The sequence below is a fragment of the Zonotrichia albicollis genome, chromosome 1, assembly GCF_047830755.1.
Source record: "Zonotrichia albicollis isolate bZonAlb1 chromosome 1, bZonAlb1.hap1, whole genome shotgun sequence".
In the NCBI taxonomy this organism is placed as follows: Eukaryota; Metazoa; Chordata; class Aves; order Passeriformes; family Passerellidae; genus Zonotrichia; species Zonotrichia albicollis.
The window spans coordinates 141,770,601-141,789,696 of NC_133819.1; the positions used below are offsets into that span (position 1 = coordinate 141,770,601).

Genomic DNA, 19,096 nt, shown 5'->3' on the forward strand with positions numbered 1-19,096 from the left:
TGCCTGTACCCACCTCCTTCCTTTATAATCCTGTTTTCACCCCCTATGAAAAAGAACTTTTTCCCGGATGGTTTCCCGGTGTTTGGATGCGGCATCACCTTCAATAAACCGATGTTTAACCCCCGGGAAATGGTCAGCTCCGTTCCTCTCCTATACCAGCGAGGTACGCCAGTCCGCAGCCAGCACAGCCCGAGGCCATCAGACGCCGAAGGGTGCTGGCCAGGAATTGCAGAGGGGCGTCGGCCTTTCACCCTCAGCTAGTCGGATTCTAAACTTCGGGCCACATACGATCCCCTCCGCAAAAAGGTCCTTTTTTTAATGCTGTACTAAATGTATCTTAAATGTATCTTAAAATGGTTTTATACTGGTAAATATCCCAGGTAATCTTCATTTTGCTTAAGAACACTGAACACTTGGTCATACACCTTTTACAATCATAGGGCTCACGTTTTTTCTGCTGTTTCTAAAGAAGGTGCCCAAACAGTGAAAACACATTCTCAGGTTAATTTTTAGAGTCTGCACATGTTGAATTGAAAATATTTTGAAAATAAGTTTCTCATTTCTCTTTTTTTTCAGTCTCCTACTGGAAATACTGCACATTTACAGCTATTAGAAAAGCGTACAATAGCATTGCTTTATTACTTGAGTATTCAAATATGTCTGCAGTTTTTGTGTTAGTGCTTATTGGTCTGAAGTCTATGTAGAAACATAGGCATAGTCCAGTATCTAGTTAAGACACAAGGGTAATATGTTGGAAGGAAAATAAAAAAAAAAAAATTTTCATAGGAATGCAGAGTCACTGATGCCAACTATTATCCTTGAATTCTCTTTTCATTGTACTGCTCTACAAAAAAGTTTGTAGCCAGGCTATGGAGACACTTGCAATATATAATAAATACCTTGTTATGTACGAAATGGAAATTCAGCAGTTAATGATCCCTCAATTGGACCAAATAGTAAACGCAATTTTTACAGCTTTTGTGTCAAATGCAGTTCCATTTTGATTGATGTGAATGACAGGTATGTTTAGTGGAGATGTTTTTCTACAGTTCAACTAGATTTGAAATAATGTCAAAACAGTAGCTCAAGAATGAAGTGTAAAACAGGTTTCACTAATATTGCATGTGTTATATTTGCTCTCCTTATTTAGGTGGGAGCTTTATTTACATTGCCTTGTAATGTAAGCAGTGTAGTGATCCCATCTCCTGCCCAGCTGAGCTCCAAGAAATGGAAGGAATATATGGCTAAGAAACCCAAAGTTATTTCTGGTACGTGTATTTTGTTTGGTTATATGTGTGTGTGTGTATACACGGTGAGTTTTTTCTGTACATTTGGGATTTTCTTTCTAACTTCAATGAAATCAAATCAGTGATTGTAATCTTCATTGACATGAGATTTGGTCAATGCAAGTTCAGCTATGCAGACTTGTAGGAAGAAAAATGGTAACATCATGGCAAGCTTTGGGGAAAGAACCATTTTTGTGTCCTGTCTGTCAGTTAAGATCCAATTTCCACACATCTTTGTAAGGTGATTGTAAAATCTGTGGTAGAGAGGTTTACTTCTGCAGATGGAATTCCAGTCTGCTTCACTGAGGTTCTTCCCTTCTTGTTTAAGCATTTCCAGAGGTTCTTCAGTGCACTTGCATTTAATTTCAATCTCTTCCTGGGAAAATACAGACTATTAAGAAATGCTGAATGCCTCCATTCACCTGGGAGCCAGTGTGCTAAACCTGTGGTTGAGAATGTGCTCCCTGTAGGGCTGCAGTGATGGCAGCTGACTCTCACACCCTGTGCCAGTGCTTAGAAACCTGATTCAGAAGGTGGGAGAAGAGAATCAGTGCAGACCAAGGCTGGGGAAAGTTTCTCAGTCAGGCAGTAAATGTGCCCTGCAAGTGGAGGCACTGTACAAGCAGTGACTGAGGTTTGCAGGCACATGAAAACATCAGGCTAAAAGGAACTTGGTGGTAGCCCAGTGCTTAAAGGACTTACCTGGGATACAGTGAAGTGCTGGATTCTGCCTTCTTTCATAATCTCGTCATTTATACGTGGTCTAATATGTTATTCATATTGATTCCAAGGAACAGTGGCTGTTTCTGTTGCCAACTTAAAAAAATTTTTAAACAACTATGCACATCAGGATGTCTCATATTTGTGACTAATATTTTTATCAGGTGTAGGGGCAGGAAAAAATGGAGATGAATTATGGAATGGGTGCTGGCAGTGTTGCCTTTTTCCCAACCTGGAAATGAAATTTGAGATAATTTTAGTGAGGAGGTAATATAAAAGAGGTTCTTTAATGAAGGCCTTCAGAGGCAGTTATGGAAAGATGTCCACAAAAGCCCACCCCCCCAGGGGATGAGTACTTTTATAGGTTTTAGGAAATTAGCATTATTGATAAAAAGCACCAATTAGGAGGATAAAGGGTGATGTAAATCCCCCTCCCTCTAGGTCATGCCCCTTCTTTGGAGCCCGCCCTTCAGCACTACTTTGTCCATGAAAATGTCCTTGAAGAGTTGTTCTGGGCCTTGAGCACAAGATCCCCAGTGTTTGCAGGATATTTGTCCTGTGCTCCAGTGGAAGGGTTTTGTACAAGTATTAATTATTGTGTGATCAGTAATACACAATAGGTTCTTATTAACCCTCTTGAGTAAAATTTACAATAGAAGGAGAAACATTGCTTTTTAAGTGCATCTTTTGTTTAGTTGAAAACTGTTGATTTTTAGTGGCTAACACTAATCTCACTGTACTAAGGATTTGTCAATCCTTAATCTCTCCCATCTGTGCGGAAGGTATAATTCTTGGTATAACGCTAAGATTAAAATGTGAAATCAAAGTTTACCCATCAGGAATCAGCTTTGAGATTCCAAGATAAACTGGAAGGAATATATTTCAAATGACATGGGAAACAGGACAATATGACGTTTATGGAACATTTTTTTCTTTATTGTTCTTTTTTCTTTCTCTGAATTTATGTATTCAGGTAGTGGGGTTTACCCTCTTTTCCCATGTCCAACTATAAATTTTCAACAAACACGGGAATATGTTATTTCTTGCTAACAAAAATTTATGATACTAATAAATGTTAAGTTCCCATAGAGTTAATTATTGAGACAGTAATGCAAATATCTTATGAAATTAAAATATTTGATTTTTGAAATTTAGTACATCAAGAAGTATTCATTATCTTGATTGCTGTGTCTTCCAAGGTGCTATAAAATGTTTTCTGTGTGGAAAGATAGCAAACCCATCCTTTCACTGTTACTGTCAGGTCCCACATTAATTTACTTTCACAACTGCATTCTATATGCCAGTGTTCAGAAATAGAATGTCTTTATCTTTCATCCAGGCACAAGGGTAAAGCAGGGAGTGAAGCTTTTATTAATGAATAATGCAGTGTCCTTGGGAAGAGTATGTATAATATTTCTTTTCTTCTAGGGTTGTATGTTTGTCCATTGAACACTTACATTATTTTGATGCACATATGCAGAAAGGCCTGGTTTTACCCAGCAGAACAGAAACTTCCCTTTGTTATTTCCTGTAAAAATGTAACTTCACCAGTTAAAGGCTTGCCTGTTACTTAGCCCAGTTAAAGAGCTCTTGGTTGGTGATTAGTAAGATTTCTCACAGAACAGAAGAAAGCAAATGAAAGAATTTTGATGATGGATTATAGTTTGTTTTAAAGATCTTTTCCTGAGGGTGTTTCACAGTTATGTCTTGATGTTTGTTAAGTTCCAGAAATTGAACTGAAAGGGGAATCTTGCCGATATTATTTCTTGCTACAAGGCAATGGCTCTGGAGGATGTAAAGCAACCTTGATTCATTCAGCTGGTCAGATCAATGGGATGGCCACTCTTGCTGCAGTAAATGGAAAGCTAAAGGCAAAAGCAGAAGAAACAGAGTCAGGTAAGAGTAATCACTTATTTATTAATGAGTATCTGAATGCAGGCAAATGGTAAGTTCTAAATTTCATAAGTTCCTTTTATTCACTCCAGTCAGTATTAAAATAAGGAAAACAAGGAGGAATATTACATCTTTGATGAAAGTGTCTTTTAAGAATGTTTTTCCAGATCCATAACAAAATATAGTAAGAGCTTATTTATTTACAGAATTTACTGCTACCGTATTTTTAAAATTGACTATGCAAAGTTATTTCTCATAATCGAGGTATGTTGAAAATTATTCATTGTAAAGGGATGTACAGGTAATATTAATGCAGAACAAATTTGTGAAGGCTTAAAGTTTAGAAAGTGTGTGTTGTTGGTGTAAAGACTGACCAGGCCATGCCAAAAATCTGTGTAAATATTACCTGAAAGTCCTGTTTCACTGATGATTTTAAATCAAAGCTGCAAGGCCAGTAGATGAGTTTTGTTGTAACCTTCAGTCCCTTTGCCCATGTCCATGTTACTGCAGTGTGTTTAAGGTATGAGCTGGCACTCCTTTCCTAACTGCTCCACTAGGGAAGAGCAGGTGTGCAGCCATTTATCATGGAGTAGTTGTCATGTGACAACTGCACCTACCAGATAACTCTACTAACTCCTGTATTTGCTTCAATAACACTGGCAGAGAAAAGGAGAACAGTGACCTGCATCTTAGCTACTTAATTCCTTATTATTGAAATAAATCTGTGTGTGGTAGGACTGACTACTCAGCCATTTATCCTAATTAAAATCCCATTAGTACAGTGTCAGAGGACTGAAAGTCCTTGACCATATGTTGGGAGAAAACTTTTCTTCCGTGGTATCAAACCTAGGATCTTTTTACCTTCTTTAAATGTTAGTCATGTTGTGTTGTCATTATACAGGTTTTGTACAGAAATTCAAAAATAGTCAGCATCTCTTAGAAATGATCCTCCTGATGTTCAATTGGAATTAATTAGTTTGGTTTTTCAATGATTAGCCATACTTGAAAGTCTGGTTGTTTCTTTTGAATATGAGATCTTTATGTTTCCTATGTTTATATCTTCTGCTAAGTAATGACTCCAAAGAGAGATTTGTAATAAAAATTTCTTCTAATCTGTACAGGCTTTCATATTTCTGACTTTATCAAGTCTCTGCCGTGCTATTATGGAGAGGATATTGTACAGAGAGAAACAAAACTGTCACGTCTCCAAGTCTTTGCCTTGAAGGAGTATCTCAGTAAGTAATGGGAAAGCTCTGGTAATTCTCAAACTGGTATTTAAAAGGTCTTTATTTCACATTGGATGGGATAGCTCACCTTACAAAACTGGAGATGTTTGACAACCAAAGTGTGTGAATCACTTTATGAAAAAATAGCACAAGTTTAAAAAGAAACCTGGAAGTACATCCATGTTTATCTGTCAGATAATGGAAAAGAGAACACTGTATTAGTGCTGGTGGTTGTTACACAAATACTCTGAATTTTTGAGCATAGCATTGAAATAATTCTATGCAGTTCTATGATGATTTCCCCTTTACTGCTGGATATGCCTTCTACAAAAATAAGAATTCTGGTTTGAGTTTTTCAGCTTTTTAAATTTTACTCTTTCTTTGAAAAGTCTTAAGCAGCAGAGGAAAACCATGCATTGGAGATTTTTTAGAGTTATCATGATTGCATCATTCATAATAAAAACTTGAAGGATCATCCTCCTTAGATTTTTGACATTGCAGAGAAGTCCATTTGAGTGTCCTGATTTTTTTTCCATCTTAAGTCCATTGCTTAAAGAGACTCAATTAAAAGAAAAAATGCTTCAGAGTGATTGTCTGGCTTATTGAAAATGGCATGCTGTAGAGGTAATTTAAGTGTATTATCATTAACAGAATAGCAGCTTAAAGAAAATAAGATTCTATAAGTAGTCTTTTCTCCCACCCCACACCCCCTGCTAACTTAGTCATTCTCAGATTCCTGTCGGCTTCAACCCTGAGGCTGGGCCTGCTTTAGAGTTTGTGTTTTAGTTTCTTTTGAGTCAGTCATCCATTTCCATTAAGAGGCTGAGTAGGAGCAGTTGGAATTCACTGATTGTCCTAAATCATACCAAAATTAGCTGACCCTTGATATTATGACCAAAGAGACCAGAACAGGCTGACAGTGACTCAGCAAGTCCAGGTGTTTTTCTCTGGGGGATTCAAACTTAGATACACTCAGAAATGCATACATCCAGAAGCTAAAGGACAATAAAAACATGAATCATGTGTGACTTCTCACTGCTGTTTTTTCACTTGTCTTTGGGATAAACCACCCATGTCTTACTGGTACAATAGTAAGTGTCAAGTTAACTTACTTTTGTTATGGGTTCTGGGTGGGGATTTTCTTGTGTAATTGTATTTTAGCAGGCTCTTGTTGTTCTTTGTTACTAAGCAGATGCAGTACCTTTTATTTTTTCTTTTCTAGAGAGAAAGGAATTGACCAAGCAGCCTCTAGTTATTTCTACCAATGAGTTTAAAAGCTTATTAAAACTCACAAGAGAATGTTTTTTGGACTTGTGCAGCACTAATCTTCCTAAACCTGTTCTACAGAAGGTCTGCAATAAAACCAGGTCATGCACTGAGACTTGTGGTAAGTATTTTTTATTTATAAAATTTGCTGCTTATTTTCCTTGGATGTTTTCTCATACTGGTTGTCAATCTTTTACTAAAAGGAGTAATTTTTAACAAAAGGGGAAAGAAAAAGTAAAGCAGCTTTCTAGGCTTATTTTGCAAACTGAAATTACCCTTGCATTTCTTTTTTCTTCCTTGACAAAAAAAGTCCAGAAAACATTTCTGATTGCATCACCAATGTTGTATTTTGTTTACATACTTTTTAGAGAGTGGCATTGAGGAGTATCTATAGATAAAGGACTGTATATCTGTCTCTTTAAGGAATAAGATTGTTTATTTAGGATTGTTCAACATTTATTTCTTGCAGAGTCTGACTTAATAGAGCCAAATCCATTGGAATGGCCAGAAAGACATGTTCTTCAGAATTTGGAAAACTTTGAAAAAAACAAACAAAAAATGAGGTAATAATGAAATACTGGTGATTTTCTTTGGAGCAGCCATTAAACTTTACTATAGAGGAACTTTATATGTTGATAACCATAGTGTAAACTGTTTTCACATGTTGATAATCTTTCAAAGAAAATATTGCTTAAGGCTAAAACTATATTTTTGTCTATTTCCAAAGGTGTAGTTTATTGGTATTTAAAGAAGTATTGTTTTGATTTTTATTGACTAAATTAACTGGAAGGTAGCTAAAAGTATAATAGTTCTAAAACTAAATTACCAAAATGGCACTTCTAGAAAATAGTAGGAAAACATACAAAAGCTTTTCTTTCTCACAACATCCCTAATAAATATAAATAATTTAGCTGTTTTTGTCAACATGTGCAGCATGTTCTAATCTTCTCATATTTCCTAAATAGTCAGTTGATAACATATATCAATAGTTGATAGTCAATAGTTGATATGATATACCAAGTAATTTTGAAGTCAAAGTGCCTATCGGTTTTATGTTTAAATTTATATTTAGTTATGTTTTACCTTCAGTACTGTTCACATGAAACACATAGGTCTTTGTGTCACTTAAGGCAGCCTGTTGATTTCAGTTGAGCTCTCACTTTTATATAAGACTTGTCAAGGGATGTTTAGGTTGGGTATCTGGAAAATGTTCTTTACCCAGGCTGTGGTTGGGCACTGAACAGGCTCCCCAGGGCAGTGGTGACAGCACTGACAGAGCTCAGGGGGAGTTTGGGCAATGCTCTCAGGCTCAGGGTGTGACTCTCGGGGATTGGGGCTGTGCAGGGCCAGGAGTTGGACTCCGTGATCCTTGTGGTCCTTTCCAGCTCAGCCAATGCTGGGACTCTGTGGCTTAATGGTCTTTGGTAATGTTAATGTTCTTGCTGACAGACCTGTAGAGGCAAGTGTCCAGCTGTCCTTTTCTGAGTCACTTCCATCCCGTTTCTCTCAAGTACCATAGGTGGCCATGGCTTAGATTGGAGTTCTGCACATGGTAAATTCTCACATTAGCTTTCTCATGGTGGTATTACTATCATCATCATCATCCTTATTGTTATTATTATTGGCTTTTGTTTCTCAAACAGGTAAAGTTCTTCCTTTTAATTAGCTGTCAAAAAGCTTCCTAAAGGACCTTTCTCTTACATAGTCAGTGTTAATTTTATTGTTCAGAATCTGAACTGAGTATCTTTCTTACCCTGTGTCAGGATACAATGTGTTGCTTACAAAGGGAGAACTTTGTACTTGATTGAAGACACAAAAAAAGAGTGGAGGGTTGTGTGCAGTAGTGACTTTATTGTTCCTTTCCTGTATATTGTATATTTTTAATTTTTTTAATGGGAACAAATTTTTGGTCAAAAAACAGAAAAAAAAAGGGCGAATAATCATCTTCCAATGTTGTATTTCATAACCACGCTCTAAATTCTTGAAGAAACTACTTTCTTCAGTCAAATGTTAGAGAATTTGCACCAATTATCATGTTATTTGTCATGAACATTTGTGTGAACGTTCTCAAGGAACATTTTCTGTTCATTTTACTTTGATACTAGTTTAATTGCTCCAGAGTGGCAATGATTTCATTTTTTTTAATATTAAATGAGTTTATGAGTTTATTAAAAAAAAATCTTAGATTGGTCTTTGCTCGCCGCCTTTTTTGCAGAGTTCCTCTGTTTGCACATTCACCTGAGCAGCTGCTGGGACACAAGGACAGCCAGAGGGAGTCCCTGACCTTGCTGGATGCCAAAGAGCTGCTCAAGTTCTTCACCCCAGAGGGGCTGCCCGTGGGGGAGCTCCAGCCCCTGCAAGTTCCCAAGCGGTATGAGCATCCTAGAGCCACTAGCACCAAACTCACAGCTGATGTAGGGGGGTGTAAAAAGGGTGGAATGGGAGTCACAGAATGGCCTAACTGGGTTTGACTTTATAACTTGCAACATCCTTATGTCACATGCCTGCCAGTGAAATGAACTGGTTTGGTCTCCGGTCAGTATTGCTATTTAGTTCTTTCAGAAATGGCTGGAGATGATGATCTCGGTCCTAGGCATTTAAATAACAAAATCATCACCTGAACAACAAACTTGTTACTGGTAGAGCCCTGCCAAGCTGCTGCTGCCCTATATGTCCATTTCCAAAAGAGTATTTCTAGTAAAGCAGAAGCTACTGTGGTAGAGCTTTAATTTTTTGGGTGTGATTTCTTTCAGTGGAGGGAAGTCTAGGTGGGAAGACAAAATAAGAAAATATCTGAGCCTATTTAACTGTGTTTGTCTCCTGTCATGCTTTTTTATAGATTCATGGAGTTACTGGTATAATTTTCAGGATCTGTACATCTATTAGAGTTAAGGCCAGACTCTAGAAGAGTTAGATGGTGTTTGTAGAAGCAGAACCTGTACTATTTTTGTGCAATGTGTCACAGAGTGCTAGGTAGGCAAGACAGTCTTTGCAGTCACTACAGTTATATTTGTTGACCTTTTTAATACTGAATAATAAAAACTATGATGTAATTATTTGATACAGCCCTTGATCCTTTTTCAGACTTCATTATATGTAACAAGAGTGCTTGTGTGAGGGAAAGGTTCTGTAGTATTTTGGATTTTCTGGAGGATTTTTGAGACTTCTGTAAAATTGTTACTGAAGTTTTGAAACTAAACTGAATATATTCTGAACAGACAATTCAAGCAAATTAAAAAATATACTGTAAAGATTTAGAATCTCCTACTGGGTTGTTAATGAGTGGAGAAGATTTAGAATTTTGGCTAAAAATATTTTCCTTCCAACTAGTTATGTGGGAAAGAAGTGAATAATTTTTCACTAAAAAATCTTTTTTTAGTCTTTGATTTTTTTCAAAGCCTCCAGAGAAGCACTTAGGCATAGAATACCTTGAGTGTCTTGAACGATTTGCTTTGAGCTACAGATGAGTGAGCTCTGAATTTGAATTGAGTCCAGCAGAACACTTTACTCCGAGCTGCTCACTCCCCTAGCAGTTGCTTTGAGTAAATGTTCTGGAATTATGAGGAGCTTTGCACGGTAGGTGATGAAGAACAGTGAATATGGATCTAAGGATCTTCCTGACCAACAGAAGGATTGAAGAGATTTTGAGAGAGAATTAAAGGCATGTTCCCTTGTGTTCTGTGTTTGAGCTTAGATAGAAGTTTGATGGATTACAGTTTTGGCTGACAGTCTTTCCAAATTATCATTTTGCTAGATTCAGTGTTACATCTTTCCTGGATGTTTTTCTCAGATTATTCCAGTGGAAATGGTGTAGAGGGAGTCTATATGAATAAAATCTGAAGCAATGTGTAAGTTTCAGATTCTGTTACATCTTGCCTTTTTGTCTTCCCTTCTTTAGAGGTAAATGTCAGGGTATGTTGAGATCTGGCAGCAGATCTTTCTATCTGCCTTGCTATGGCTTATTCCCTTGAAATACCCTCAAACAAATACACTCTTATGATTTAGCTGTAGAGAGTTGCTAGCTGGAATTGAAATATCCCAGGAAACAAGCCATTAGTTCTGAAGGCTGGGAAAGATGAGTGTTAGGTGAGGCAACAATTTGAAGGTGAAGGAATTCACTACTTAGAGTGTGTGATTGAGAAATGGGAGGTCACTTCCCAGTTCCTCTCAGCTCATTCTACCACTCAGGTGTCCCATTGTGATATTTGCCCAGATTTTTGATAACTTATTTGGAGCAGTGACCTTAACCATCTAAGAAATGTCTAAGAGCTTCTGTAGCAATAATAGCTCAGTAGGAATTAGTTGAACTTAAATTCTTGCTTCAATGCAGATTTAATTTTCCATTGATGCTTTATCCTAGGGGCTTAGCTGCAGGACATACTGTTTTGTTCTCCATATGTGAAGGCATTTGTTTCTGATTTTTGGAAATATAATTTATCCTGATGGTAAATCTTTATTTTCCTCCTTTCAGTGAAAATGCATTTCTTTTGACACCAGACCTTACTCCTCGAAAACTCAGAGGTTTGCCTTTTGAAAAAGCAGCTGGATGCCATTACCATGGACTTGAGTAAGTTTCCTGGCTTCTTTTCTCAGATTTACTCTTTAGTTTCCAGTCTAAGTGTAATTAGAAATGTTTCAAGCAACATGTTAAGGGTATGTTAATTATGGATTAAATGTCAGTGGTTTCAATTCCAACATTGCGGCCTTGATGGTAATGTAGAAACATTGAAGGTCTTTTTTTCTCAGTTATACTGCTGTGTCTCTTCTCAGTGTCTCTGAAAATTTTAATTCAGAGCTACAAATGGCAAGGGAATTAGTACATATCAAATTCCTAGTGAAGCACGTTTTAAGTACATGCATAGTTTCTGCTTTGATATTTAATTGTTGACACTTTATGACTGATAGTCAAAAGGTTTAATGAGAGCTGCTGTGATACTGCCACCTCTATGTTCAGGGAGCCTGAAAACACCAGCAGGCAAGTGTTGGTGGTAAGGCTGTTCTAAAGGATCCATATGGCTAGGACTGTTAGTTCATCTCAGCCAGCCAGCAATAGTTATTTGTCAAAGCAGACAAATGGGCAAACTGTCACATAATGTAGCTGCATAAAAATAGTTTAGAAAAGTACAAATATTGACATTGAGAAGAAAAGGAAAAAGGCTATAAAAATGCTGGAGTAGATAATTAAGCATAACTCTTCCGTAGAGACAGTCTTATTGCAGCATATATTAAGAAATGCAGTGGATACCAAGCATAGTTAGTTCAGTTTTTGTGCAAGCTTCTGCTGCCTCCTAAAATCACATTTTCAGATTATCAGAATTGACTGACAATGCTGCTGGTATTTTTTCCCTATTGATTTTACAAATAGTTTGATTAAGTCTGTATTTAGTATCTGCTGATTTTAGTCAAGTTTTACAGGGCAATGGAGCACTCCTATCTCTTTAGTTATCGCTTTTTCTAAGCAGTAATTCATGAGCCTGTTAGCCTTTTTAGATTTGTAATAAGTGGCACAGAGAGGCAACTGGGTAGAAAAGAGAAATGCCTATGGCAGGTGTGGGAAGAAACCACTTGTCTGTTGTCTGTTGCTATGTGATATCTTGCTGCCCTGCCTGACCTCAGCAAGGAGTGTGCCTGAGATTCCAAATTAGGCACAGCACAGCTTGTGCTGCCTCTTCTAGCAAAATGGGACAGATATAGACTGCAGGGTGTTGTGGAGAGGAGGAAGATCCAGGCATATTAATATTGCAAGGGCAGTGTGCTTAGCAGAATGGGAGGGAAGCAGTAGAGTGGGAGGTAGCGTAGGACCAGAACATATTGTAACAAGAGTATTCAGATGTGTTTGGTACTATGCAATTTTCATCTGCCCAGCTGCTGTATTTATATTTGGAGGTAAAGTCTTGTCAAAAAACCAGGGAGCAGCAGTTATCATAGAATGGTTTGAGTCGGAAGGGACCTTAAATATCATCTAACTGCAGCCTCCATGCCATGGGCAGGGACACCAACATCTCCCATTTTTTTCCCCAGAGCTGCTCTTAATTAATTTTTCACTCAGCCTGTATTATTGCTGGCATTGCCTTTACACAGGTGCAGGACCTTGCACTTGGCCTTGCTGAACCTCATGAGGTTTGCACAGGGCCACCTCTCAAGCCTCTGGATGGAATCCCTTCCCTCTAGTGTTGACCATGCCACAGAGCTCTGTGTCAATGGCAAACTGCTTTCCTGAACTCCAGGGGTGAGCTTCCTGTGTGCTCTCCTTGCTGCCCTGAGCATCCCAGACTCCACTGTTTAATGGTCACTGCAGCCAAGGCTGCCCTTGAGCTTCACATTCCACACCACCCCCTCCTTCTTGGTGGGCACAAGATCCAGCACAACACCTCACCTCACTCAGAGAAGGAAGTTACCAGTGCAGACCAGGAGCGTCCTGGATTGCCTCATATTGGTCCTCCAACAGATTATTGGGATGGCTGAAGCCCCCCATGAAGACCAGGACTTGTGAACATCAGGCTGTTCCTATTTATGATTAAGTCAAATTTTTGGTGTAATGAACATGTGCCAGACACTTGAATGCTGTTTTGCGCAGAGAAAGCAATTGCCATTAAAGCAGTGAGTAAAATAGCATTTTAACTTCTAAAGCTAAATGGATTTTTTTATCTTTGTAGGGTATGTGACTACTCAGGGTACTGAGAATATAAATAAGAAAAATTAAATACCTTGAAATTTTGAAGTTCAGATAGCTTACTCTCTTATCAGATAATGAATTTATTTCTAGTAGAAAGTCTTCCTCAACTGTAGAAATTTGATTCATCAGCCAGTTATTAGAAAAATTAATTTCTCCCTGAATATGAAAATACTCCGAAGAAAATGGAAACATCAGAACTAGCAATTTAACATGACTCCATGCCAAGAGATAAAAGTAAAGAATGTTTCTTGCATTCATGAGAGTAGGAAACATTGCTGAGCAGTTTGATGGGTGGGCAGAGCAAGAGCTCACACTGCTTAAAACAATTTGTAACAGAGGCTGGAATAAGACACGGTTTATTGTTACCTTTCCCTGCACTACAGTAAGTTACTGGGTGATGAAACACTGTTCTCTTGCAAGTAATCCTGGAAATCGTTTATACCAGAGAAAAGTTAGTTAGGATGCATTCTGTGTTACCTCATGTGTGTTTCACTGAGTTAGCACTTGTTCATTTGTTATCTTTCAGCCCCACTGTTGTTATTACAGTTTGTTCTGTTGATTTGGTTGATCAAACCACTTATTCATTGTAGTCAATAGGAAGCTTGTGCTTGTTCAGTGATACTTTTTTGTATTTTTAGTGCTTAAAAAATGTGAATCTCTCATACAGCAGTGTTTATCTCAGACAAAGCTAAAAGTTGCATTTCAAAGAGTTTGAATCTTACAAGAACAGGGTAAAGAGTTACAAATAGTATATAATTCAGCTTCTTTGTTGGAGTTGGACTTAAGTAGAGCAAAATCCAGGCAAATATTAATTTATTGGGCTGTTAAAAGTTGTATTTCAGAACAGTATAGTAGTTCAAATAACAAAAAGGCTTTGGAGTTCACATGACTGTCAGAAGTAAGTTTTTTGATTGTAATAAAACAGAGACTTTCTCTCACAGGTTTCTCACCCAATTTCAATTTTAGATACTGTCTTGATGACAGAAGAGCCTTGGAAAGAGATGTGGGATATGCTGAACTTCAAACTCGCCTTATTCGCTATGAAACTCAGACTACTTGTACCAAAGAGTGCTGCCCTGTGCCTCTTGTCCTGAGTCCTCTCCCATCTCCTGCAGTCTTGTCAGAGCCTGGAAGTGTCCCTGATGGAGAGACTTTGCAAAGTGAATTCAAAACAGAGACATCAAGGCTAAAACGCAGATCAAAAGACCTGGATTACTTTTATCCCAAGAAAAGGTAATGCACTGAATAAAATGAATCTTTAGCATGAAATGTTTCAGTGGTCTCTTGTGAGCTGCATCTTTTCATTTCAAAATGTTTTAGTGAAGCTATCTAGGCAAATGTTCTAGTTGTTTAATCCTCTTCTGTAGGTTCATTTTTTTTCCTCAAGTGTGATCTCTCATCGATGGCATTAGATTAATCAAAACCATGCAGCACAGGCACACTTTGTTTAACAGATTTGGGGTTATATCCTGCAGTCTCAAGTGCTTTTGAAAAGATGACAGCTTCATCTAGGATTGAAACAGTCAAGGCTCCTGTACTAGGAATAAACAACTAAAGGTTTAGAAAGCCAAGGATTGTACAAACAGAATAATTGAATTTCTAATCCAAAGCACTGCTGGCATAAGATGACCTACCAAAATCCAATCTTATTGTCAGCCTTGTTTATTAAAGTCTTTTCTGGAAGTTTAGTTTTAAAGATTTCCCTTTCTATCTTGTCCTCACTCAGAAGATGCAAACTCTATCACTGAATAATAGCTGCTAGGTAACAAGATTTCCAAATTCACTTTTTTACTGTAATACTTCACGTCTTCCTTATTTCCAGGTTGATAGCCTTTGCATTCTAATCACCATAAGCCTTTTACAGATGTCTGGTTTTAGAAATAAGTATGTCTTTTGCAGCTTACTGAATAGTTAGAAAAGAAGATGTGATTATACTTAACATTTTCTAAATTGGCATTTGGAATTACTAATCCTCTTACAGTTGAAGGATCAAGGATTACAATGTTCCCATAGAATTATGATGCTCAACTTCTTGTAGTTAAGATGAGTTGTGACATTCCTGTAGAACCAAAAGAAATGAGATAGTTTGAAGAAGTTTTGTCTCATCCAAAGACTGTAGGTCAATTCTCTTCCCAAGAGTTTTATTATCTTAGTTACCTGATTTCTTCAGTTTGTTTCTAGACCTTTTTAATCAGAGGTGCAATGGGTCTACATATCACAGCCCAATCCAGTCAGCAGAGTGCTCTTCTAATACAAAATATTTTACAGAATGGAATCCTGTCTTCCTGTCTGCTGTTTTCAGATGTTGTTTGCAGGAATGCTCAGTCCTTACTGCTCTGAAGCAGCAGCCTGTCTAGCAGAAACAATGGCACTAAAAGAGTCGGTACAAAACCTGAGTGACTTTTACAGGGTTTTTTCGTGTTCTTTGTAGGCTGAGCAGATGTGAGAGCACAGAGTCGCTGCTGTGGCAGGCAGGGGGGAGCAGCAGCAGGAGTCACCGTGCAGTGGCTGTGCCGAGGAAGCGCTCGGACGGGGACAGGGACAGGGACAGGTCCCCTGGGGCGGCTGCAGCGCCATCGAACCCACCCGGCCACGGCCACCGAGCGGCCGCACAGCCCGAGCCTGCGCGGCCAGAGAAGGAGTCGAGATCCCAGAAACACACCAGGGTAAAAATCTGCCTTGTTCTGTTAGTGAAGAAGAGCTCTTTAACTTCCTTCCATGGGACTTGATTTGTAAACATTTTTTAACTCAAGATGAATTATCTTCAACCAGTTTTTGTTACTGAATTTCATTCTGTTCACTTGTGTAAGTGAATCACTGAGGAGGGTGCTGCAGAAGCAAAGAATGAAAAAGTGTGCAAAGAAAATTTTATCATGCCCAGAAAAGTAAGGCTGAGAGAGATAACAATGAGGAATAAAAAAGGTGGAAATGAATAGCAATTAATAAGAGTTATGAAATATAGATGATTAATGTAAAACCTAAAGGCACCAAAGAGATACATGTTCTGGAAGGGTCAAAGGCATTGTAGAGGACCAGACTAGTCTGTGAATAAAGAGATTCCTGTAGTTTTATAAATCCATTAATTGAGATAGGAGTTAAATAATTTGGTGGAATAATGTCTAATTATTAGCTGTCTATATTAGGAATGCCTCTTCTAAATACAATACACAAAACTATTTCTGACTTGGTGATATAAATTTTAAATTAATCCCAGGGTACAAGGAGAACACTGCAAGAATCTTAAGATACTGTCAAAGGCAAGTTGGAATGGTCCAAGGAAGCATAAATTGGTGTGACTCATTGAGACCTACAGCAGAGTTTAAACATCTCTGATGTAAAAGATGTCAGGAAATTATCTAATGAGACTTTAGTGTCAGATTTTTAATTTTTTTTGTATGTGTGTATCAAACAAAGGACTATCAGTACAGCAAAAAGTGATAATTTTACATATATTATTTTGGAGAAGAAAATACCCAAGATAATATTGACTTCCTTTTTATCTTCCAAGCTGCATGTGATCTTTGTTCACTGATCCTTGACATGTAAGCATTTTCTTAATATTTTAAAATTAAGGAAATGGAAATAGACTGTTAAAGAACTGCTCATATTCAGGCAGTGAGCTGATCACGTTTGGCAATAGATTAAAGACAGGCAAGATCCCAAAAGATCAGGTTTTCTGTGTTAGGCTTTTTTGCTTCCCATGGATAATTTTTCGTTTTCTTCTGTTTCCAAGATGCTGAAGGAGGTGGTTGCTAAGACTCTTCAAAAACATGGAATTGCAGAAGATCATAAGTGCTTTGCATCATGCAGCCAGCGTCTATTTGAGATATCAAAATTCTACTTAAAGGTAACTAGAAGGCACACTCTTACAGTTCTTTATTCTTAGTTAAGTGAAACCACTTCTAAATAAAACGTGAGCTAGCATGTGGGAAATTCAGAGTTGATTAAGCTAGTATTTCCCAGTGGTGTGTTAGTCATGTGTAGATTGTGTGGAGAGACCTTTGGACTTGTTGTCAAATGGAAAAGGTAATTTTGCAATATAGCTTGGTGGGGTTTTGCTTGTTTTAAAACCTTCTAAAGCAGTAGCCTTTTATACATAGTGAAATAATATGCTAAAGCATGGCCCTGTTAGGTTAGGTCACTCTTAAGAGCTGCAGCAGCTGACAGGCAATAGAGTATGTCCCAGCTGTAGCTGTGACAGCTCAGCTTTCTCCCTTGTTCTAAGGTTGTTGGCTCAATAAGGATCTTACAGAACTGACTCAGAAATTGCAGTTCCCTGACATGATGTTCTCTATTATCTAACACATACTGGCTCAGCAGAGCACCCTGTAGAATTGCATCAACCTCATGTTTAGGGGGAGATGAGAATTCTTTCCACAATACCTAGGAGACTGTGAGTCAATGCTGATGCCCATCTTACTTGGTCTGAGCTTAAAATCAAGTTAATTACAGTATGGAGTGATTAAAAGCTATTGCTCACCAGCTGAGCTGCTGTTCTGTTCATTTGCATGTGTTTAACCTATCACTGTGGGTGAACCAGCTCAGTTTAGTCACCATTACTTCAGTAATGGTGCTTTAAGCTAAAAGAAAGCTGAGCAGGGCTGGATGCTCACACAATCAGAACATCTTGCTGATAAGCATCAGTTTCTTAAATAATTGGAACACAGTTGTGCAGTCATTCTGTAAGTGCTCCCAACATCTCCATGAAATATGCCCTGAAGGAAGATCTAATCCAAAATCAGAAAGGGCTGCAGGTAGGGATGTGTAAGTAGAGCAAATCAGGGTTTGTGGTTCCATTTCAAGTAGAAAAGGAAAAGGAAGAATATGGCAGTGATCTTGTCCTTTCTAGAGAGAGGTGTCACAGGATTCTCCTGTGCTGTCTTGCAGCTCCAAGTCTGTGGGAATCCTTTGAATCCTTTTGTGTGCTGCATAATTCAAAAACTTGGTAACATAGGTGTCATTTTCCTCTGGAGGCAAGTAGTAAATGCATTTTCTTTCTCTCCAGGCAAGGTTTTGTTCTTGCTTTGTTTAAAAGAGTGGATGAGGTTGCACTCATTAAATGGACTGCAAAATAGAAAAAAAAGCCATTCTAGATTTTTTCCCTTTTCTGCACTGGTTTTCCTTTCTGATGTCTGCTTCTCTGTTCTTTGCCAGCACTTTGTATTGCAGGGTAAGCTCACAGCTGATTTCCATGTTTATATAGAAACAGGATTTCAGTCAAGAGTGTAAGAACTTAGAATATCATTGAAGAAAAAAATTCTGGAAATTGTGCAGAAAAATGCAGAAATTTAGGAAGACTCAATCATAATTGAGAACTAGGTTTGGACTGCTGTAAGGAAACCTGCAGCCCATTGGAATAGATTTAAATTATTTTCTTTTTTTTATTAAAAAAGCAAAGGCAAATAATTATTCTTTTGTTCCAAACAAGGTGATAAAAGTGCTACATTGTCCTGGTTATCAGGGCTCATATAACCCAAATTAGAGTGACTGTATGCTGACTTCTGTGGCTTTTTGTTTCATATTTAGGACCTAAAAACTTCTAGAGGACTTCTTGATGAAATGAAGAAAACAGCAAATAGCAATGCTAAGCAGGTAAGACCATGTGTTTACTTATTCCTGTACATAACTACAGGATGGTTTAGTCCACAGCTTTAAGAGATGAAAGGTGCATGTGGGTCTCATTTCACTCTGATCTTACTCTCAGGCAGTAGTTCCAAGGGAAGATTTCCAGGTATTGGATGGTATTTTAGTTACAGCTGCCAAGATGATGTGCCACAGTGAGAAATAGAAATGAAGACAATAAATGTTTCTACATCACTGAAACAAACAAACAGGAAAAAAAAAGAGATGAAATTTTACTTTAATTAGGATCATTAGGGAGTTCTTCTTTTCTAGTGTTGAAGGAAATAACATTTCAAAGGTTAGGAAGTAATAAGCAGGTCTACAAAAGGAAATAAATTTTTTAAAAGAAGCATTGAAAATGAGTAATTTTAGGCTTGTGAGTAACTGTAAGCACAAGGGACATCAGG

General features: G+C 37.8%; 1 protein-coding gene across 2 annotated transcripts in view; it reads left to right on the plus strand.

The window, feature by feature from the left end:
- Window positions 1-19,096, plus strand: part of MTBP (MDM2 binding protein) — a 29,989-nt gene that overhangs the window by 8,641 nt on the left and 2,252 nt on the right. For both annotated transcript variants that reach the window (XM_014263865.3, XM_026799669.2), the window contains exons 11-21: window positions 1,151-1,268; window positions 3,729-3,902; window positions 5,021-5,134; window positions 6,348-6,512; window positions 6,861-6,954; window positions 8,607-8,762; window positions 10,863-10,958; window positions 14,034-14,300; window positions 15,499-15,733; window positions 16,801-16,914; window positions 18,594-18,659. In XM_014263865.3, the coding sequence (XP_014119340.2) occupies window positions 1,151-1,268; window positions 3,729-3,902; window positions 5,021-5,134; window positions 6,348-6,512; window positions 6,861-6,954; window positions 8,607-8,762; window positions 10,863-10,958; window positions 14,034-14,300; window positions 15,499-15,733; window positions 16,801-16,914; window positions 18,594-18,659 (1,599 nt within the window). The remainder of the gene's footprint in view (window positions 1-1,150; window positions 1,269-3,728; window positions 3,903-5,020; window positions 5,135-6,347; window positions 6,513-6,860; window positions 6,955-8,606; window positions 8,763-10,862; window positions 10,959-14,033; window positions 14,301-15,498; window positions 15,734-16,800; window positions 16,915-18,593; window positions 18,660-19,096) is intronic.